Source organism: Apteryx rowi, unplaced genomic scaffold, assembly GCF_003343035.1.
Source record: "Apteryx rowi isolate R43461 unplaced genomic scaffold, aptRow1 scaffold_740, whole genome shotgun sequence".
NCBI lineage: Eukaryota > Metazoa > Chordata > Aves > Apterygiformes > Apterygidae > Apteryx > Apteryx rowi.
The window spans coordinates 320,873-339,169 of record NW_020451028.1 but is presented as its reverse complement, the minus strand read 5'-3'; the positions used below and the strand labels follow the sequence as shown (position 1 = coordinate 339,169).

Below are 18,297 nucleotides of genomic sequence, written 5' to 3'. Positions count from 1 at the left end.
GATGATTTGGATGCCAGTGATACCTACCCAGTAACCTGCAGTGCAGTCCAGACAGTAGCAGAAGGAGACATGGAGATGATACTACTCTTCGCATTAAAGAAAGGTTTTCGTGTTGCATCAGTTTTAAAATTTGACCAGTTGTGGAAATGCTGATATCAGAGTAATACATTTCTAGTAGAAGAGAAAGTGCTGTTGTCTCCTTTTTAAAGCATGTACAATTGGGCCTTGAAGTGTCAATCTCTCTGACAAATTTGTCATTCTGTACTTGATTCTGCTTGTGGTTTCATTCCTGTACATCAAGCATGCCTGTAAACTTCCAAATGTATTTACTGCACTGGAAAAAACAGGTAGGCATGTAATTACTTAATGAGCAGTTACCCTTATGCATGAGATCACAGAAGCTGAGTACCCAAATTACTGTATTAATTACATATGCAAAGAATGCACTTTGATTACACTGCTCTGGAATTTGGTCTTTAAAAATGCAAGCAAGTAGCTTGCAGCAGTGCAAATGCAACTGTAAGAAGACTGTCTACTCAGTCTTTTGCAACAGGTGCTTTGTGTAATGGCATCTCAAAGGCTCTTTCTTTTTCTTCATGTTGGAGGAGGAAATGAATATACTTTCTGTAGCAGTTATCATGATCCTACCAGCTGGATGTTTATTTCCTTCTCCAGTTCTGTTTGTTTTCTTATTTTATTTGCTTTTAAAATCCTGCGTTGCTCTGAGCAGTCTGCAGTGGGACTCCTGGTGAGCATGCTGGTCACACTCTAAGGATCACTGCAGTCTGCTTGCTTCACGTATTTCTTCATTTTTCTGATCCATTTTTTCCTGTTCAGTGGAATCTCTTATTTTTTTTATGGAGCTCTCATGTAAGTGGTTAGAGAGAGTGTCCTTTCTGGTACCCTGCTCTTTGGTTTCGGGGACCGCGCTTCTCTTTCAGGTCACTTCACAGAATCACAGAATGGTTGAGGTTGGAAGGGACCTCTGGAGATCATCTAGTCCAACCCCCCTGCTCAAGCATTTGATCACTTCAGTTGATCAAATATTGGGATGACTTGACTGTGACAGGGAGGACTTTTACTCTGGCTGTTTTCTCTAGGTGGCTATGTGGTATCATGTATTTTCATTAAGATCAGCAGCAGTTCAGATGTTTAATGGAGTAATACCTGAAAGTCTTTCTGTAGCTGTGAGATTAGCCACAGTTTACTTCCAGACATATGTCCTTTGACGCTCTGTCAAAATAATCGTTCCTGACATGGAAGGGACCTGYCCAAATAACCCTTGATTCTGCTATCTTGAAAGCTGAATGCAGTACTGATTTTGGAAAAGAAACTTTGCTACTCAGGGACACTGAAAAACACGATATATAACGGCAAATGTGTCTCTATTATAACTGCAGCAGAGGAAGAGTTACAGTCTTATACTGTCTTATACCTGGAAGCAGTTCTTTACTGTGAAGATTACTTCACCGTTTCCATTTGGAACCTGTGGCTTAATTTGTTTAAACAATATCACAGGCAAAAAAGTATTTGTCTGTAGTGTGGCATCCAAGCTAATGGATGGATATGGATATTTACTTGAGAGTAAACTCACTAACAGCACTTACAATAAGAAATAGCATTTCAAAATTGAAGTAAAAGTTAAGACAGTTTAAAAGAGAGAGTTTCATTCTCAGAAGTGAGGGAAGGCGACAGGGACATCCCTCCAGGGCCTAATGCATTTATGACCTTGACAATTTATTCAAATGATAAAACAACTCTGAGCAAAGACTGCTCCTGTGCTTATTTGTATCACTGTGCTCTCAAATTGGCATCACACTCTTGAATTTCACTTCCAAGAAAGACTGCACCTGTACTCCTACTCAATCTGATCTGCATATACACATTGTAAACTGTCTAGCACTTTAGGAGGAAAGAATTTGGGAATGCAATTACAAAAGCCTTTATACAGCTTTATGGTGAAAAGGAGCCATACTGCTGGTTTACAAAAGTGTTCATCAGCTCCTTTTTGCAGTTAAGTCATTGTAAAATAAATTGAATTTATGATTGCTTGAGGATGTCAAATGTTGTTCAAAGTCAAATTCATTCTTCTTAGTATCCTGGTTGTTGCAGTGCTACTATCTGTTATTGTTTTGCAGCAGTCGAGACCAAGGAAGCCTTGGCAGGAATATGCAACAAACTCTCCTGTTGTGTGGGTGTATCGCACTCTTACTGTTCAGTCTGATTCCTATTGTATTATATATATATGCACACACACACATATATACATATATATATGAATATATAATAAATACTTCTATGTTGAGGAAAGGTATATGCAGAAAAGAAGGTAAGTGAAATGCAGATGGCTTTAGGGAACTATCAGTGTCTTTTTCAACCGCTGTATGGCTATAAGACTCCTTATGTGCAGAAAAAAAAGTGGCTTATACAGCCCCAAGACAAGACAGCAGTAGCCCAGCTTTCACCTCAGGAAGGCTGCACCCTGCAGGCATCACACTCAGTTCCTGTTTTTCGCCGTTCAGATTCAGTTGCAGTTCAGATTTCCCAAAACAGCTGGTGGAAGTTTTACAGAACTGGTTCAAAACACTCTGATCTGGAATGATGAGCAAGACAAAAGATTTCTAGAAGAAAAAGAGATTGGCTCTGTAGCGTTTCCTCCRCTGCAGAAAGATAAGCTGATAAACTGCTGTGCATAAAACAACCACAATTCTTTTGAGACACATTTGACACTACATCAATTTCATTTTAGTTCTTTTGAGACTCCTTTGGTAGAAGAATGTCTGGAAGCAAGGAAAGACATTAGATCTAGCATTGTCTTCTACCATCCTCCTGAGTTGGACCAACATCCCTGGAGAATCAAAGGAAAGAATTGAATCAAATACTGCTGTTTGCAGAATGATGACAATGCACTGGGAGAGTCAAACACTAAATGAAAATTAATTGCRAGGGAAGATGTGCAAAACCAAGTCCCACATTGGCACAAGAGCATATGACAGTCACAACACATGTATTTTCCAGGAATGGGTTACACAAGCTTTTTTTAAATTCTGGAAACCAGGTGCAGAAAGCACCAGTGGGTTCCCTGCAGAAAGCCTTATTTGGTGGTCTATAGTCTTGCAAAGTTTCATTGACTTCAGCTGGCAACTCGCATGAATCAGGCCCCCTGGGCTGAATAAGGACTTGCAATCTGGGATGCAGATTCTGTTTACAGTCACCTTTGATCAAGCTGGACTCGGGTATCAGAGCAAATATTATGCAGAGCTTTGTCACACTTGATCCTGGGAATGAAGGCAGAAATTACTCTGATGGCAGCACTGTCAGTAAGTGCACAGTGCACACACAAGCTAGTTGAAACCTGAGCACTTGAAGGAACACTACCATTAAGTAATATAAACTGTGGGGATAAAATATTAAGCATACTTAAAATTTCATATTACAGTCTTGTGGCTAATGTGTAATGAATGCTCCATACGCCTACATTGTACCAGACAAGCAGAGTTTAATGTGTAAATCTGTCCTCTCCTATGTTACTTGTTACTGTAATGGGATGTGTAAAAATATCAATAAAATTGCACAGTAATATATGGAAAATATTGCTTGAGGAAAAAGTACACACAATATACCTGAATGCAGATGACATTTTATTATTATTGACAGATTCAGAATGCACCATACCACTCCCGATGACAAAAACACAACACTGTGTGGGAAAATCTGCAAGAATCATCAAAAACAAGACAGAAAGTTTACTTCTTTCTAGATTCAGCAGCTCTTCGATATTTAAGGACTGGAAAGATAAAATGGTAAAGAAAGGTAYGCAATACTCCAGGGTTTTCCTGCTCCGGAAAACCTGGTCAAAGAGAATGGAGAATACTAATTAAGAATATAAGGGCTGGAAAATGGGGTATGTGCAGACTGAGGCTCCATTCATGCAACAGGTTGTGTATGTGTAAATGGTAAAAGCCCAGAGCCCATTCAGAGCCCGTTAAATCTGGTGGGGCATGCTGAGGCAGAGGCATTCACGGTGTGCAACTGGCTGCTGGAGCAGGGCCCACCTCTTTGGGGTATAGTATTCGTGTTAGAAAATTGCAAAGTGAAGACACTGTTTTCCATAAATGTCATCACCCTAAAATAGGCAACGTAGGTTTGATCAAACTGCACACAATGTATGCAGACTGCTTAGTGAAAAAATTATCACGTGTTTTCCTATTTAAAAATAATGTATTCATGTATCTTTGTGTTTAGTTTGTCAAACTTATTGTTAGTTTATCAAAATAGGTATTTGCTGTTAGCTTACTACAATGTAGGCTGTTGATGATACAAACATCATATGAAAATATGATATAATACTTCATATGAAAATATGAAATATTAAAAGGCAAGATTTTAATGAAGATAGGAATTAAGAGATCATCARTTGTCTTGGTTGTTTGGCACGTGTGAGGAGAAAATGGTGCAATTTGCAAATTATATTTTGTAAAGAGCACAAGGAAATCAAATGAAGACAGGAGGTGAAGCAGTACATTTTGCTAAACATAAAAGAGAAACCTAGTGATTTGCACACTGGCAAGAAAAAGCAGTGTCTTGGGAAGATTTTTTTTGTTGCCAACTGCACCCTTGAGAAGCAAATCAGGTATTAAAAATTCTTCTAAAGTATTTGCATGAAGTCATGTTGAAAGCAAGCCCGGTGCCAGTGCAAGACTTAATAAACCAGTTAAGGTTCTGTTCAAGGAGCAAAGAAAGAACCTGATGTAGCTGTGGGGACTTGTTCACTACTGCATTGCTCTAATCTTGCTCTGGGATAATTACAGATTGAAATAACATGAGAGTGTCAGCAGCTTGTTCAAGTCGCAGGTTTCCATTGTCAAGAAAAGTAACTGGGAACTTTTTCTTTAGAAAAAACTTGAGGAATGAGTTATGGGAGAATGAGCTCTTGAGTCAAAAAGAACAGTTTGTTAGGACACAAAGTGAATCATCATGCAATGGAAAATTTGAGCGCTTTGGTAGTTTGCAAAATCTACTAAGATATTTATTTATGTCATTTCTATGCAGAGAATAAAGATGGGGGATGCAGATTATGATTTGCATTTTTGCACATATTTATTCCCTTTTATCCACACAGAGAGTGTAAAATGGGTATACTTATTCTGATGTGGGGATCAGGCCTGTGGTGATTTTTGAGGAGAATCTGTATCATCTGACCTTAAGCACCTGACTGAGATATTTGGGTTAATTGGCTCTTTCCTTTTATGTAGAGGAGTGGAGAGTTTAGGGTGCAGTGGAGAGAGGTTAGCCACCTCCAAGGGTGATTTAGCAGTGAACTGGGCTGTGTCACTCTCTTCAGGTGCCCATGGGCTATAAAGGAAGCTAGAGCAACTAGATCATCAAATTAGGCATTTGGGTTAGAAGACCGCATTCAGATTGTGTGAATCCCCCCTTCAGGCTAGACAGAGTCAAACAAACTGGGCAAATAATGTTCGGAAAGTAGAAGTGTGGGGGGAAAATAGTGCACGTCCCACTCCTGTGACATTAAAATGGTGTGCAAAACTGAAGTAAACTGGAATAGGAGCAGAAACTGCTACTACAGGAGAACAAATTAAATGAACCCTTGGATATTAGGCTAATGAAGGCTGTATAATTATCTAGATAGATTTTTATTGCCTGTCAGCTCTGTGTAAAACAACAAAGTCCAAGTCTGTGCTACTGGTAGGTGCTTTTTACAGACGTGAAGGAAGACAGCTTCCCGCCCTGAAGAGCAAAAGATCAAAGAAGTGGTAAGGGATGCAACATGGTGTTTTTTAATTTTTTTTTTCCTTTCTTTCTTTCTTTCTTTCTTTCTTTCTTTCTTTCTTCCTTTCTCTCTCCCAAACTTTCTGGTGGCTTCCTTGTTTGTTACTTGGTACTTGTGCAATAGAAAATATTATGCTATCTTAGATACTGCTCAATTAATTTTCATTTAACATTTTACTGCTCTTCAATAGCAATCCCTGTACTTTTATTTCTAAAATAGGTTATTGAAAAAATATTAGCACTCTATTTTTCTACTTACAGGTTTTTCACATTGACTTTGGCTTGGACTCTGGTATCAAAAATTCAAAAGCTTTCTCTCAGCTATGGGGATTCAAGACAATTAAAGGCAGATACACCTGTACTAGATAACTCACTGGTGCTTTTACTTGGACTTTGAATTTGGACGTGAATTGCCCTGGAAAGAAAGAAAATAGTAGGGACACGCTGTGAAAACGAACATGTCAGTTGAAAAGTAGGGTTTGGAAAAGAATACTCTTCTCCAGTGTATTATAAATAAACAAAAGGACCTCCACACACCATTACTGCCTCTTCCCCATGCCCAGATTGGCAAGGCCAGCAGGTCTTCCCTTGGCAGCTGAGCAGTCAGAACGGCTCCCTTCTACCGAGCGGTTCATAAAGCATGTGGAAAATATGTCCCAGCATTCAGGGAAAATGCCATTCTTCCTCCAAATAAATTTACTGTTACTAAAAACTGAGCTGCTCAGTGTCTGTACATGAGGAATCCAATTCAGCAAAGTTTTAAAGTGTTTGGTTTAAGCACAGGACCAGACTGATGGCTGCAGTGGGATTGTTTGAACACTTATTATTTGGCACACTTATGTCCCACAGCTGAACTGATATCCGTACCAAAGAATAATGACCTGTTATTTTTTATAGAGGGGAGAAAATACCATCCAGCCACACTGAAGTCTAGTTGTATTTATTCAAGGCTAGAGGTCTGCAGTTATATTTCTCCAGGCTGTGGACAGTAATGGGGAAATGTCACCTCCTATATTAATGGTAGCAGATGTATGTTCATTTAAACTTGGTTTTCTCAGTCAGGTTGTGGAATAAGCCTGTATTAGATCTGATRCAGTTGGTTTGTCAGCAGCAGTAATTTTGCTTGTGCCTATATGCCTCTTTGAAGTTTGGAAGAGAATTTGTCTAATGCAGATCTTCTTTGAACTTTCCTCTCCCTTCAGACACCTTGAATGTTCTGTGATTTTTAATACAGACACTTTGCAGTAAAAGCCAGTTATTCCTACTTCATAGAGTTCAAGCAGCCATGAAAGGACCGGGGTCTGATAGGGAAACTACCATTTTCTTTGGGTAGTCCAAGAGATCTTTCCTTTCTGTTAGTTGAAGGTAAAGAAATGCTTCCTTGGATGTCACAAACCAAGCATCCATCTTCTTCTATGGCACCAAAACTGGAGGAAAATACGGTAGTAACTGCTCAGTCCGACCAGGGAAGCTGCCCGTGAGAAAGTCTGTGCAGCCCACCAAAGCAGGGACTGCCAGACCACAGAGGTTTCTCGGAGGTGTCTCAGATGGTGCCCATCTGCCCTAGGGCCAGTAAAGAAACATGGCCTGGTCCTCAGGCATCTCTAGTCACTAAACATGTTAGCACAGGTAACTGTTTTTTTTTTTTCTTAAATACATTTCATTTGTCTGGGTTGCACAAAATGTTTGGGACTGTGTTTTCTGGGGAAAAAAAGGAAGTTTGAATATATTAATTAAAAAAGAAAGTCCTTCAAGTCCACTAAGCAGCACACTTTCCTTTCCTCCCTACTTAGCATAAACCACATCCATGCATAAAACCTAGTCTGGATAACTGGCAGATACCTGAAGTTGTATGGTGCATGTTTTAATAATGCAAAGTTGTGATTTCAAATAAATACCTTACAATGTGCATTTCCAGGTTTTCCCAGATTGTATCACCTGATTCCAGATGGAGAAATTACCTGCATTAAGATCAACCGTACTGATCCCAGTGAAAACCTGGCCATTAGGATTGTGGGAGGCAGTGAGACTCCTTTGGGTCACATTATTATTCAGCATATTTATCGAGATGGGGTAATTGCCAGAGATGGAAGATTGCTGCCCGGAGACATGATACTAAAGGTACAGTACTGCAGAGGTAAAAGATAAAAAGAGGTATCCTAACAAAGAATAAGGCAGTGCAAGTAGATCTTACAGATGAGATTTGCGGTGTTGCTTGTTTGTGTGGATAGAATATTTTATGCAGAAAGAGGTTCAGTTCCTCTGCATGCTGTCAGGATTTCATTCAACTGTTTTTGAGGCTCATTGATTTGTTTATTTTTCCTATTCGGTATCAGGCCTCCCTGAATCCTAGCTGAACATGGTAGACCCAAAATGTGATGTAGTGCAGTATACTGTTGGCATTTCCAGTAATGACAGTAGCACTGTTGAACCTTGAACCAGTTTTTGTGAAATCACCAGGTGGAGCATTTCTCTGGTGCTTGGTGCTCGTACAAAATGGCTCTGAGACACAATCGCCTGATTGGAAATGGTCCGCAACCTCCCCCTGGGGTTTTTGTAGCAGAAAGGCAAGAAGAGTGAGGACTCTGCCTGTGGAGGAAGGAGAAGTGCCAACATAAATTTGAATAAAGGAAATAGGGGGAAGGGTCAATCTTCAAAAAACCACTGCAAAAATTTTTCTGAAAGCAGGGGCTGGGCTTTTTGTCCTGTTTGTTTCTAGTGTGCTGTGGGCTAAAATCTCACTTAGTGCACCTTCCACTGCCTTAAACCCACTTGCACCAGGATAGGTGATAGGGGCCTCATCGCAGTTAAGTTCTTTCTGCATCCAGCTCCCATGTGCGAAATGTTCAGCATGAACCGCGCGAGACACTCTGCTGTGTTTTTTGTGAGCGCTGCTCTATCAGCAGCCACAGGTGAAATCTCTAAGAATAAACTTGAACAGCACTGAGGCATTAGCTGTCAGCTGCTACTTCTGCTCCTGTTTCTGTAGAAATGTATATCAGACGAACACGAATTAGGCCAGATGCTTAAAAATCATGTTTCTTATGAGCAATGGCTTTAGCAATAGCTTTTGAATGACTGCTGCATTCTCAGCTGCACCATCAACTTGGATCTCTGCAAAGATGCTAAGTTATACCAGTGTTTCAGTCCTGGGCAGAGCAATACTAGAAAGTACTAGCTCCTTTCCCTCTGTGCTGTGATGGTTTGATGATGTGTAGTTTGAGTGCACAGGTATGTTTGCATTGCAAGCCAAAGGTACAGCTGCAGCGCGTTCAGGTATACCCAAGGCAGCTTGGACCAGTTAGCTCAAACACTGGTGACAGTGGGGCCAGAGAGTGCCCACCATAGGTTTCCAGATTAAGGGTAAATGTTTGAACTGCCTGCTCTGTTCATCATGGGCTCGTGCAGCTGTGTTGGCGTGCTGTGGTACCCAAGCTAACCAGAGTGGCATTCCCTGGGCTAAGCCTACGAGAGCTGTAAATGGGATGTAAGCATGCTTCACTTACCCTTTTTAAATGCACTTCTAAACTGCAGCTCCACGTAAGAGCTGGATAAGTGTTACCTGGGTCATATGTTTCAGAGAGGCTTTTTGTCTTGTTGCCAGCTCAGAGAGGCAGAGTTACAGCACCGCTGAGCAGACCCTGTTAATTTAGGGCACATCCAAACTGGAGTAAAGAGCTGTGAGTACAGTGGGATGGGCCTGGCTTGGCTCCCCACTGCAGGGCTTGGACCATGGCTGACTGCCCAGGGATTTACCGAGGATCCCTGCTGAGCTCAGTCCCATGCTGTTGCAGCTTATGCTGTTCACAGTACCCATGTTGGCGAGCTTTAAGTTAGTTCAGCTGTGTCTCCAGAGGTGCCGTCCCACCATCAGGCTGCAGTGAGGACAGCCTCATCGTGACCACCCAGGCAGTTTATTAAAAAAACCCAAGTGGAACACTCTTGTCCATGCTGGGGAACATTTTTGTTGCAGTTTGGAGACATTTCTTAATATTTAAATGGTTCAACCTGTGTAATGTAAAACTACATGGAAATAAGTTGTCTGATTCAGGTTTTCCAGCAACGAGTTACAGCCTTACAACTGGTTTTCATTTAGCAGTGATAAAATACAATGCCTAGTCAGCCTTACACATGCAGGCATGGCAGGGTTGACTGGAAGTTCTTTTTTTTTGGCAGTCAAATTAAAGAAGTGTCAGTTATGCTGTTTTATAGTCTTCTGAGGTAAATCTTACCTGAGAAACACTGAGAAACATAAAAAGTCTGATTCTCTGGTGAGGTGTATCAGCATAATTGCTAGATGAATATCCAGGACATTAGAACTTCTCCTACTTGAGGCTCTCATCTCCATTTTAATTAGAGGTTCATTAGTGGGACGCAACTTTTTTTTACTGTAACTAAAGCAGTAGGGTGATAAGGAAGCAGAGAAACAAGAAAGTGGTGGGAGTGAAAGGAAAGGTTGGCAAGCTGATTTGAAATCAGAAGCTAGTGGAATAAAACTAAGATGTATGAAAGGATATTGGAGCTTGGGGAAGAGCAATAATAAAGCTGAAGAATAACAGTTATGTCTGGAGACCATCAGGGAGGAAGGGTAAAAAAAAGGCAATAAGTGTCTGCACACTGTGTCCTTTCCTTGGGGGACGGCTGTTATGTAATGCAAACTTGGCCTCCTGTGCGACACAGTTTGAAATCGCACACGTCACTTTGTGCAAGGACATCTGTGTAAATAGATCAGCCGCCTCCCGTGCCAATGTAGATTAGATGGTCTTTACGCTATTGATTTATGGCTCTCTCTCCCAGGTAAACGGCATGGACATCAAAAACGTGCCTCACAACTACGCCCTGTCCGTCCTGAAGCAGCCCTGCCAAGTGCTGCGGCTCACCGTGCTCAGGGAGCAGAGGTACCGCTGCCGAAGCAGCGGCCTCGCCTTCGACGCTCGCTGCGGCCGGGATGACAGTTTCCACGTCGTTCTCAACAAAAGCAGTCCAGACGAGCAGCTGGGAATAAAGCTGGTCCGCAAGGCAGACGAGCCTGGGGTATTTGTTTTCAACTTGCTGGAAGGAGGGGTGGCTGCCCGTGATGGACAGCTTCAGGAGAACGACCGCGTTTTAGCTATCAATGGGCATGATCATCGCTATGGCAGTCCAGAAAGCGCAGCCCAGCTGATACAGGTTTGTCACGACAAGTTTAACCCTGGTTTCTGAACTTGTTTAACTAAACYGCAAAAATCAGGCAGCGTATTCTCACCATCTGTCGCAATGGCTCTGTCAAAGTAGGGGCCAAAATGAATGGGAGTGTGTCTGGGGAAGGGGAAGGGACACCTCAACCAAACTTGGCTGGGAATTTACACCTCTAAAATCTCCCTGATTTCACCTAATATAGGCATGAACTATTGCCTACTGCAATCAGCTCACTCAGAGGGCTTTGTTAGAGTGTACAGATCAGTGTAAATCTCCATGTATCAGTGTGTCATTTTCCTTCCAAATTCCCCTCCAGAACTATTTCCAGTTGGTTTCTTTCTTTACAGCCCATCTTAGTAGTTTCCCTTTTAGATAACCTCAACGTAAAAAGCAAAACAAAGCATGTTGTGTTGCTTTATCTCATATTTACAGCAGTCCTTTTACAATTTTACATTTTGTTTGGAGGAATGCACAGTGCTCACATATCGAAGAATTTCATGTGCTTCAATACCAAGATGTCAAATCAGACTGCATTCTCCCCATTTTGGACAGATRTAATCAGGATAACACGAGTTAGACTTAAAGAAGCATTTGAACGAGTGCATCTTTTGGAAAGGATTCCTCTTTTAGCATAGATTCACAGATGGCTGTAACCAACTTTTATTGGAAAGTTTATAGCATAGCTAAAGATCAATTCACCAACTCATCTTCATCCTGAGAGCAGGAGCTCCATGCTCAGATGGAGGCAAGTGGAGCGTGCTCTGCTTGGGGAACAGACTTGTGAGCAGTTGGGTAATACCAGTTGTGGAAATTCTGGTGCAGCATCTTTCTGGGTTACTTTATGTAGCTCACTGACTGGGAACTGAAGGGGAGGGGGTAAATTCTCTGAGCAGAACAAAGCCTGGAGTGAAACCGTTTCTAAAAAAATTGTCATTCTTGGAACAGTTCTTTAAGGCTGAAAAACAAGGCAACACTGCTTCATAAGCAAAAAACACATGCGGCCTAGAGATGAAATGGAAAAAATGACTAATGAGGCCATTCTCACACAAGTGTTTAAAAGTGCAACTAAAGCTCTTATTGGGTTCCAAAGAGTGGATGTTATTTATAATAATGCTTGAAATGCACACCAGCCTCTGGGGATTTAAACAACATGCCCATCAAAGGACAGAGTCAGGTTTCCAAACAGCCAGGATTACATTGCATTGATGTGAGCTCTATGAATCACATTTGCCTAACACAAAATTCCCAGACCCTGTGTCTTTTTTGTCATGTTTTTTCATCAGTTATCATTTGCCTTTCCTGTTTGCATGTTATACCAGAGAACAACCATTATACTGAAGCCACRAATGTTTTGCATTTGCTTTTTACACGGCATGTTTTACTTTGTCCTCTGATTTCTCAACAGTACCCAGCCTGTTGAGACCTAAATGTGTGTCACKCGTGGTATATGGAAATCTACAAATTAACAGCACAGGATGCTTCAGATATGGGATTGATTTCTTTAAAAACAGAACTACCTTTCATTTTAGTATCATTAAAGGTGGCGGTGGTGTTTATTCTTATTACCTTGTCCTGTAGCTTTGTCTTCCTCATTCATTTTGCTGAGCACGGCTAAGAGAACATCAGATTTCTGTGAAATCTGATTAGTTTTGACTTCTAAATAATGAATAATTGAGAAGTACCTGATTTTTCAGACCTTCAGCAATTATACATTAGCATATGTGGAGCAGTTGTTAATCAGTAGATTAGGTGCCTGGCTGTTTATAAGCTCAGTCGCAAGAACTGAAATGAAGAAAGCGCCCAAGTGCTAATTAGGAGCGTGCAGGCATGATAACACTTGGGTGTTTGCTGCTTCCCGTTTGTCGCGTCATCTTTAGTCATGGCCTTGTGTCAGACGTGGCACTTGTAGTCTAAATAACATGACATTCCACATCTGTTTTGCATAGGGGCGACAAGAAAACGAGCCAGGTAACTGAAAAGTGGGCGCTTGTGTGAGTGCATCAAATCCAGCCGCGCGGGGCGAGCCAGCTTAAGGCTTTACTGCCCCCAGATGTTCACTGCCCTGCCTGTGTCTCTCCCGTCGCCATTCAGAGCGGCTGAGCCGGGGCGCAGGAGCTGCTGTGGGCAGAGTGCGGGTCGGCTCCTGCTGTGTCCCTGGCAAAGCAAGACCTGAGTCAGGCACAACAGCAGACACCAGAGATTTTCCAGCAAAAGCTCTGCAGAGCATTCTTCACTTTGTGTTTGATTTGCTCTGGCCGTAATGCAAATTTTCTCTCAAGTAGATTGTTTCAGCTACTTTTTGTATTCAGCCCTGAAACTACCCTAATTTTTTTAATTCTTGCTTCAGCATAAATAGCAGAGAAGGAATTGTGGGGAAATGCAAGTAGTAAAAGGGGTGGGGGGCAGGAGGGAGAGGTCAGAATGCAACAGCAATCAGTAGAAATATATATATTTTTTAATGAAAATAGGTAAATACAAAAGCTAGTCTTGTTGTTTGGATAACTTTTAAATTCTTTGGACTTCTGAGAAATTACTCAACTTGACTGACCTGGAGACAAATGTGACATTACAACAGACACTCTTGTTGAACTTTTGCTAGTCATTCTACAAAGAATTAATCACATTTACAACCTTCTTGTAAATAACCAATTTTGAGACTAACCATGTGGCAGCCGATGAGGTTTAAACAGAAGTTGCGTAAGTCGAAGTTGTTTGTTTTAGAGAAAACACTTTTCTTGGGGTCATATGCCTTTAGGAGGTTTAGTCTTGTATTGTTCTGTTATGTTTTAACAGACTTTATAAACCAGGAGTTAGTGTGGTTTCTTTTCTCCCAAGATACAGAATTCTCCTTTTGGGTACCAGATGAGTTTGGAGTCCAGGAATTAATATTCCATTACAATAAACACGATAAAAATACCTAGAAAGTTATTTTAAAATATGTGTGTGTGTATCAGATGCATATATTATGAAGCTGTGGAGATTTTAGTTGCTGGTGAAAAACTGTAGCATACCCCAAAACATTGGGAAGGTAACAAGGAAGTGCACATTTTTTACTGAGATATCACCTTCCTTGGAAGTAGCACCTTTCTGAACATGCAAATTTCAGGCTTGAAGCTGAAGGTTTGTGGAGGAGGAGGGGACTGGTTTTTAAATTATTATAGTGACATTTTTGAAAACTTTTTTTAACTCACAGCTAGCAATATTGAGTCAGGCTCTAGAAAAGACGAACTGAACCGTAAAAATGAAAATCCCAGGAGCCTTCTCTGGTTTCTGTTAGCTGTCCGTGGGAGACTTGATTTCACCAGTGCAATTGAATCTGGGTTCAATACAGGCTTTCCCTGGAAGCAGGGCGTGTTTGGAGGCGCGGATGCCCCTGAGGTGCCATTGCTGACGCTCGCTCGCTCGCCGGGGGGGGCCCCACGTCAGAGACTGAGCCAGACAGGCAGGTTTCCCTCTAGAGGCCAGAACGCCGGGTCTTGAGCCTGGAGAGGAGGAGATTAGGGATTTGAGGATTATTTTTTTATTTCTGAGTATGTTCCTACAGCGTTGAGGCTATTCTGCATTTCCCTTTAGTCTGGTCTGTTGGTTTGCCTGTATAGCAGGCACCTATGATTTACTCACTGAAGCCCATTCTCAGTGATAGCTGTGCACCGCTGTTGTCTTGAACAGATTGATGTGAGCCTCACCGAGGGCGGAATTAAACCATCTGCTTCTAGAGTGACAGCTGATCTCAGCAGTGCTGATTCAGTAACACAGAAAATTTTCACTTGCACACAGACTTAGTAACACCAACATCAGGCACACACACAACACCTTCAAAACAACGTGTGAGCATAACTCGGTGGAAGCTTTGCAGCATCTCTCAGACACCTAAGCATTATGAGGCATTTTGCAAAAGGTCCCAGAAGTATTATGAGTTTTCTGGGGGCTAATTGGTTTTGCAGTACCTGTTCCTAGAGTGAGAAATTTGGCTAGGTTTTCAGCTGAAACTCCATTGCACACAATTATTCTGTGTGCTTGCTCATGTGTTCTCGCTCTCTTTCTCTCTGTTTTGGCGCTTTAGGATTTTATCTCTCAAAATGGTTTCACATTTTTTTCCTTAAGCTGCCTGACATTTTTCCTATTTGTTGCACGCGAGTGGAATCCATTGCATCGTTTATTCCCCACTTCAACAAGCCAAAGCACAAGCACATCACTAGCTAAGGAATTAACTGCATCTTTTTGGGCATTCCCATCCAGAAGCAGTAGCTATATTGTCTGTCTCTCTCCCGTGTCTGGCACGGTACTGCCCAGTACTGTTGTGCACAGGTGTATCCAAGAACTGATCCATACTCATTGTGATGGGATCACTGCTTCAAGCAAAATTTGGGGTAGACAAAAATTATCTCAAAAATTTGGTGTTAACTCTCTGAAAAATTCTTAAGTGGCTGGCAGTAAATTTTTTTTTAGATGTCTAACATTTGCCTTTCAAGCATGGACTTTATTGACCTGAACTGATGCTATTGCTCTATGTCACTGCAACCATGTCAGCAGGAAGTCAAAACAACCAAGCTGAAGCAGCACCTGCATCTTGTGAATTCTCCTGGGCTGAGAAGGGGGGGTTATTGCAGCAGAGCTGCGGGATTTACCCTGTGTCTCCTCCTGCAGGCCAGCGAGACGCAAGTTCACTTCCTCGTGTCCCGGCAGAGCCGGCAGCAGCCCCCCGACATTGTGCAGGAGACAGGCTGGAGCTACAGCRGCAGCCCCCAGCCCTGTCCCGCCAGGAGGAACAGCCCCAGCAAGGTGAGGGCTCGTCATGGCTCTTCACTCCTCCACCGTGGGAAAGCGGGGTGGGGGCTCGTGTTTTAACATCGCAAGGTGTTATCTCTGGCTTCTCTCGCCAGGAGAAGCACATCTTACTCTGCAGTGTAAATATAAAAACTGTGCTCCTTGTTATTTATATGCTGGGAAGTGCTTCTGTCTTGACTCAGCCTGGGGTTGGAAGCGAAGGAGGAAGCTGAAGGGTAATAGTGGGACAGCAGTCTTATTTATACACAGCGTACTGTACATAAACCTGGCTGACGGTCTGATCTAGCACAGTGCAATGTGGTCTAATGAAAATAAGAGGCTTATCTGAAGTTTCTCCATCTGGAGCAAAGTCTATAGGCAAAAAGCTTTCATGGACTGGTTGGAGAAATTCCCATAAGCTGCTTGAAAATTACAGCAATCGTTAGTCTGTTGCTCATTTCTCAAGATAACCATGTTCTGACCTAGTTCAATCGCTGGCTCAAGGTCCACGAGCTGCAGGCAGCAGCAGTGGTTCTCCGTGACTGTGCCGAGCCCGACCTGGACCTTGCAGTGCAGATCCACCATCTCCCCCAGATACTGCCTGCACTGTGGTTCTTCTGCTCTGGTTCCTAAACTTTCCTTCCAGCCACTCCTCTGTAGCCAGTTACGTTGTGCATTTGCCCTCTAGTGCCTTGCAGTGCTCTCTCTGTATAATAACCAATGCAATCAACTCCCGCAAACACAACTAACCAAAGGCAAGAAATGCAGGAAGGAGAAAGCGGGGACACAAGTCAGAGACACTCTGATGGTCAAATATGAGTGTTTTAAAGAAGCAAACAATGCAGCAAGAGCCTTGTAAATACCTTTTCCTGAGCTTACATAGCATTATTCTTTGCAATATACACAGGACAGGATATGCACTGTTTTTATTGTCGGGTAACTAGCCTCCTACAGAGGTGAGTGGTGGCCTTGATAGAGGTTTTGACAGCTTGTGTTTGATTGTGCTGCTGCTGTATGACCTCAGAGGACATCATCTTGCCCCCTTTACAATGGGAACAGCGAGAGTGCCATCCCATGTGAAGCGCTGTGAGATCCAGGTATTGTTGTTCAACTGAGGAAAATGAGAAAGAAAAAAAAGAGTGTAATCCCCCTGTAGGAAACAGAAGCCTGGATCAGACAGTTCACACATCCTCCCTCGCTGAGGGCAAGACAGCACAATTCTGGTGTTTTAAAGATTTACCCGTGTTCAGAAAAGGGGATCCGAATTAACAAAAGGCATAATTTTAAATAGAATTACTGCCACTTAAACCAGATTAAACCACTGTGTGGAGGTGTTCTTGATGAAAGAAATTGGCTTGGGATTACCTTTAATGTAAGGTAATCACATTGGATTCTACTTATTTTGACCGTATGCAAAAATACCCTTGCAGAAGTTGAATTTGTTTATTTCACTAAATTGAAAGTCCTGTGGCTGGTTAATTACATTAATCTCTCTGAGAGTTGCCACTTGTGCAAACCCTCCTGAGCTCGATCTACAAAACACAGAGGTACAGCTGTGGCACAGGAGCGTCAGCAGATGAGGAGGAGACAGTGGCAGGCGGTTGTTGTTTTTTCTGGGATCCATCATCCAGGCTGTGGAGAGCATGCTGGAGTCCCCAACAGGAGAGCTGGGTCAGGGCCAGCTTCCCGCTGGCGCAGGGAGGGAGTCAGGAAGGCAGACAGGCAGGGCTCAGTTAAATCTGCCCTGCTGGATGGGCAGCCAGCTGTGTCCTTAAGGAGACCTCGGGACTGCGCTGCCAGCTGCCAGACTGGGTGCACAGCTGCCAGCCAGGAGGCAAGCTTCACTCCGCCCTTTACAAATGTTTATAAATACCCACTCTTAGCTGCTTTTCCTTTCCTTTCCTTTTTTTTTTTTTTTTTAAACTACATTTATTTAGTGTTTTTATGTATAGGAAAATAGGGTAGGCTCTATTCCTCTGTTTCACTTTCCTTTTGCATGAAGTCACAATCACAGCCCTTGCTAAGGCGAGACTGGATGAACAGGTTTATCCCCAAATGCAGGGCTGGTGCTCGGTAGCTACTAGCCAGTAGCAAATACTGCCCATGTAATGATGCATCTGCAAGGCATTACTCCCTAATGCAATAATGATTTCCTTAGGGAGTTATGTGGAGGACAGCAATTAGCTTGGGTCACTACTGTAAGATTTCTGGTGATGCTCTGAGCACCTGCTAGCTCTACCATGTTGATCTGATTGATCGATACCACGTGGGATTATTAGGGAACGTGACTTTTTTCCCATATGCTGTGCTAGATACCCATTTTCTCTTCCTCTACCAAGAGGTATTGGATGGGGATTCTTGATAAATTCAACATTATTTGGGTGAGCTGTCAGATTGTGAAGAGCCAATGTTGACATTGCAACAGTCCTTTCAAGGCTAATGGATCATCTTTTGTTGGCGAGGCCATGGCTCTAAGGGAGGTTTCTGGTTTGCCACAAGGGAGGCAAGCTACCCAAGAGGGTCAGTGGATATGCTGCTGTGGGCTTCTGCCCAGCGCCACTA

At 42.5% G+C, this 18,297-nt stretch overlaps 1 protein-coding gene across 2 annotated transcripts in view; it reads left to right on the top strand.

Annotated features, from left to right (window-relative positions):
• LNX1 (ligand of numb-protein X 1) overlaps positions 1-18,297 on the top strand; it is a 70,590-nt gene that overhangs the window by 36,147 nt on the left and 16,146 nt on the right. For both annotated transcript variants that reach the window (XM_026087927.1, XM_026087928.1), the window contains exons 4-6: positions 7,709-7,911; positions 10,588-10,959; positions 15,616-15,750. In XM_026087927.1, coding sequence (XP_025943712.1) covers positions 7,709-7,911; positions 10,588-10,959; positions 15,616-15,750 — 710 coding nt within the window. The remainder of the gene's footprint in view (positions 1-7,708; positions 7,912-10,587; positions 10,960-15,615; positions 15,751-18,297) is intronic.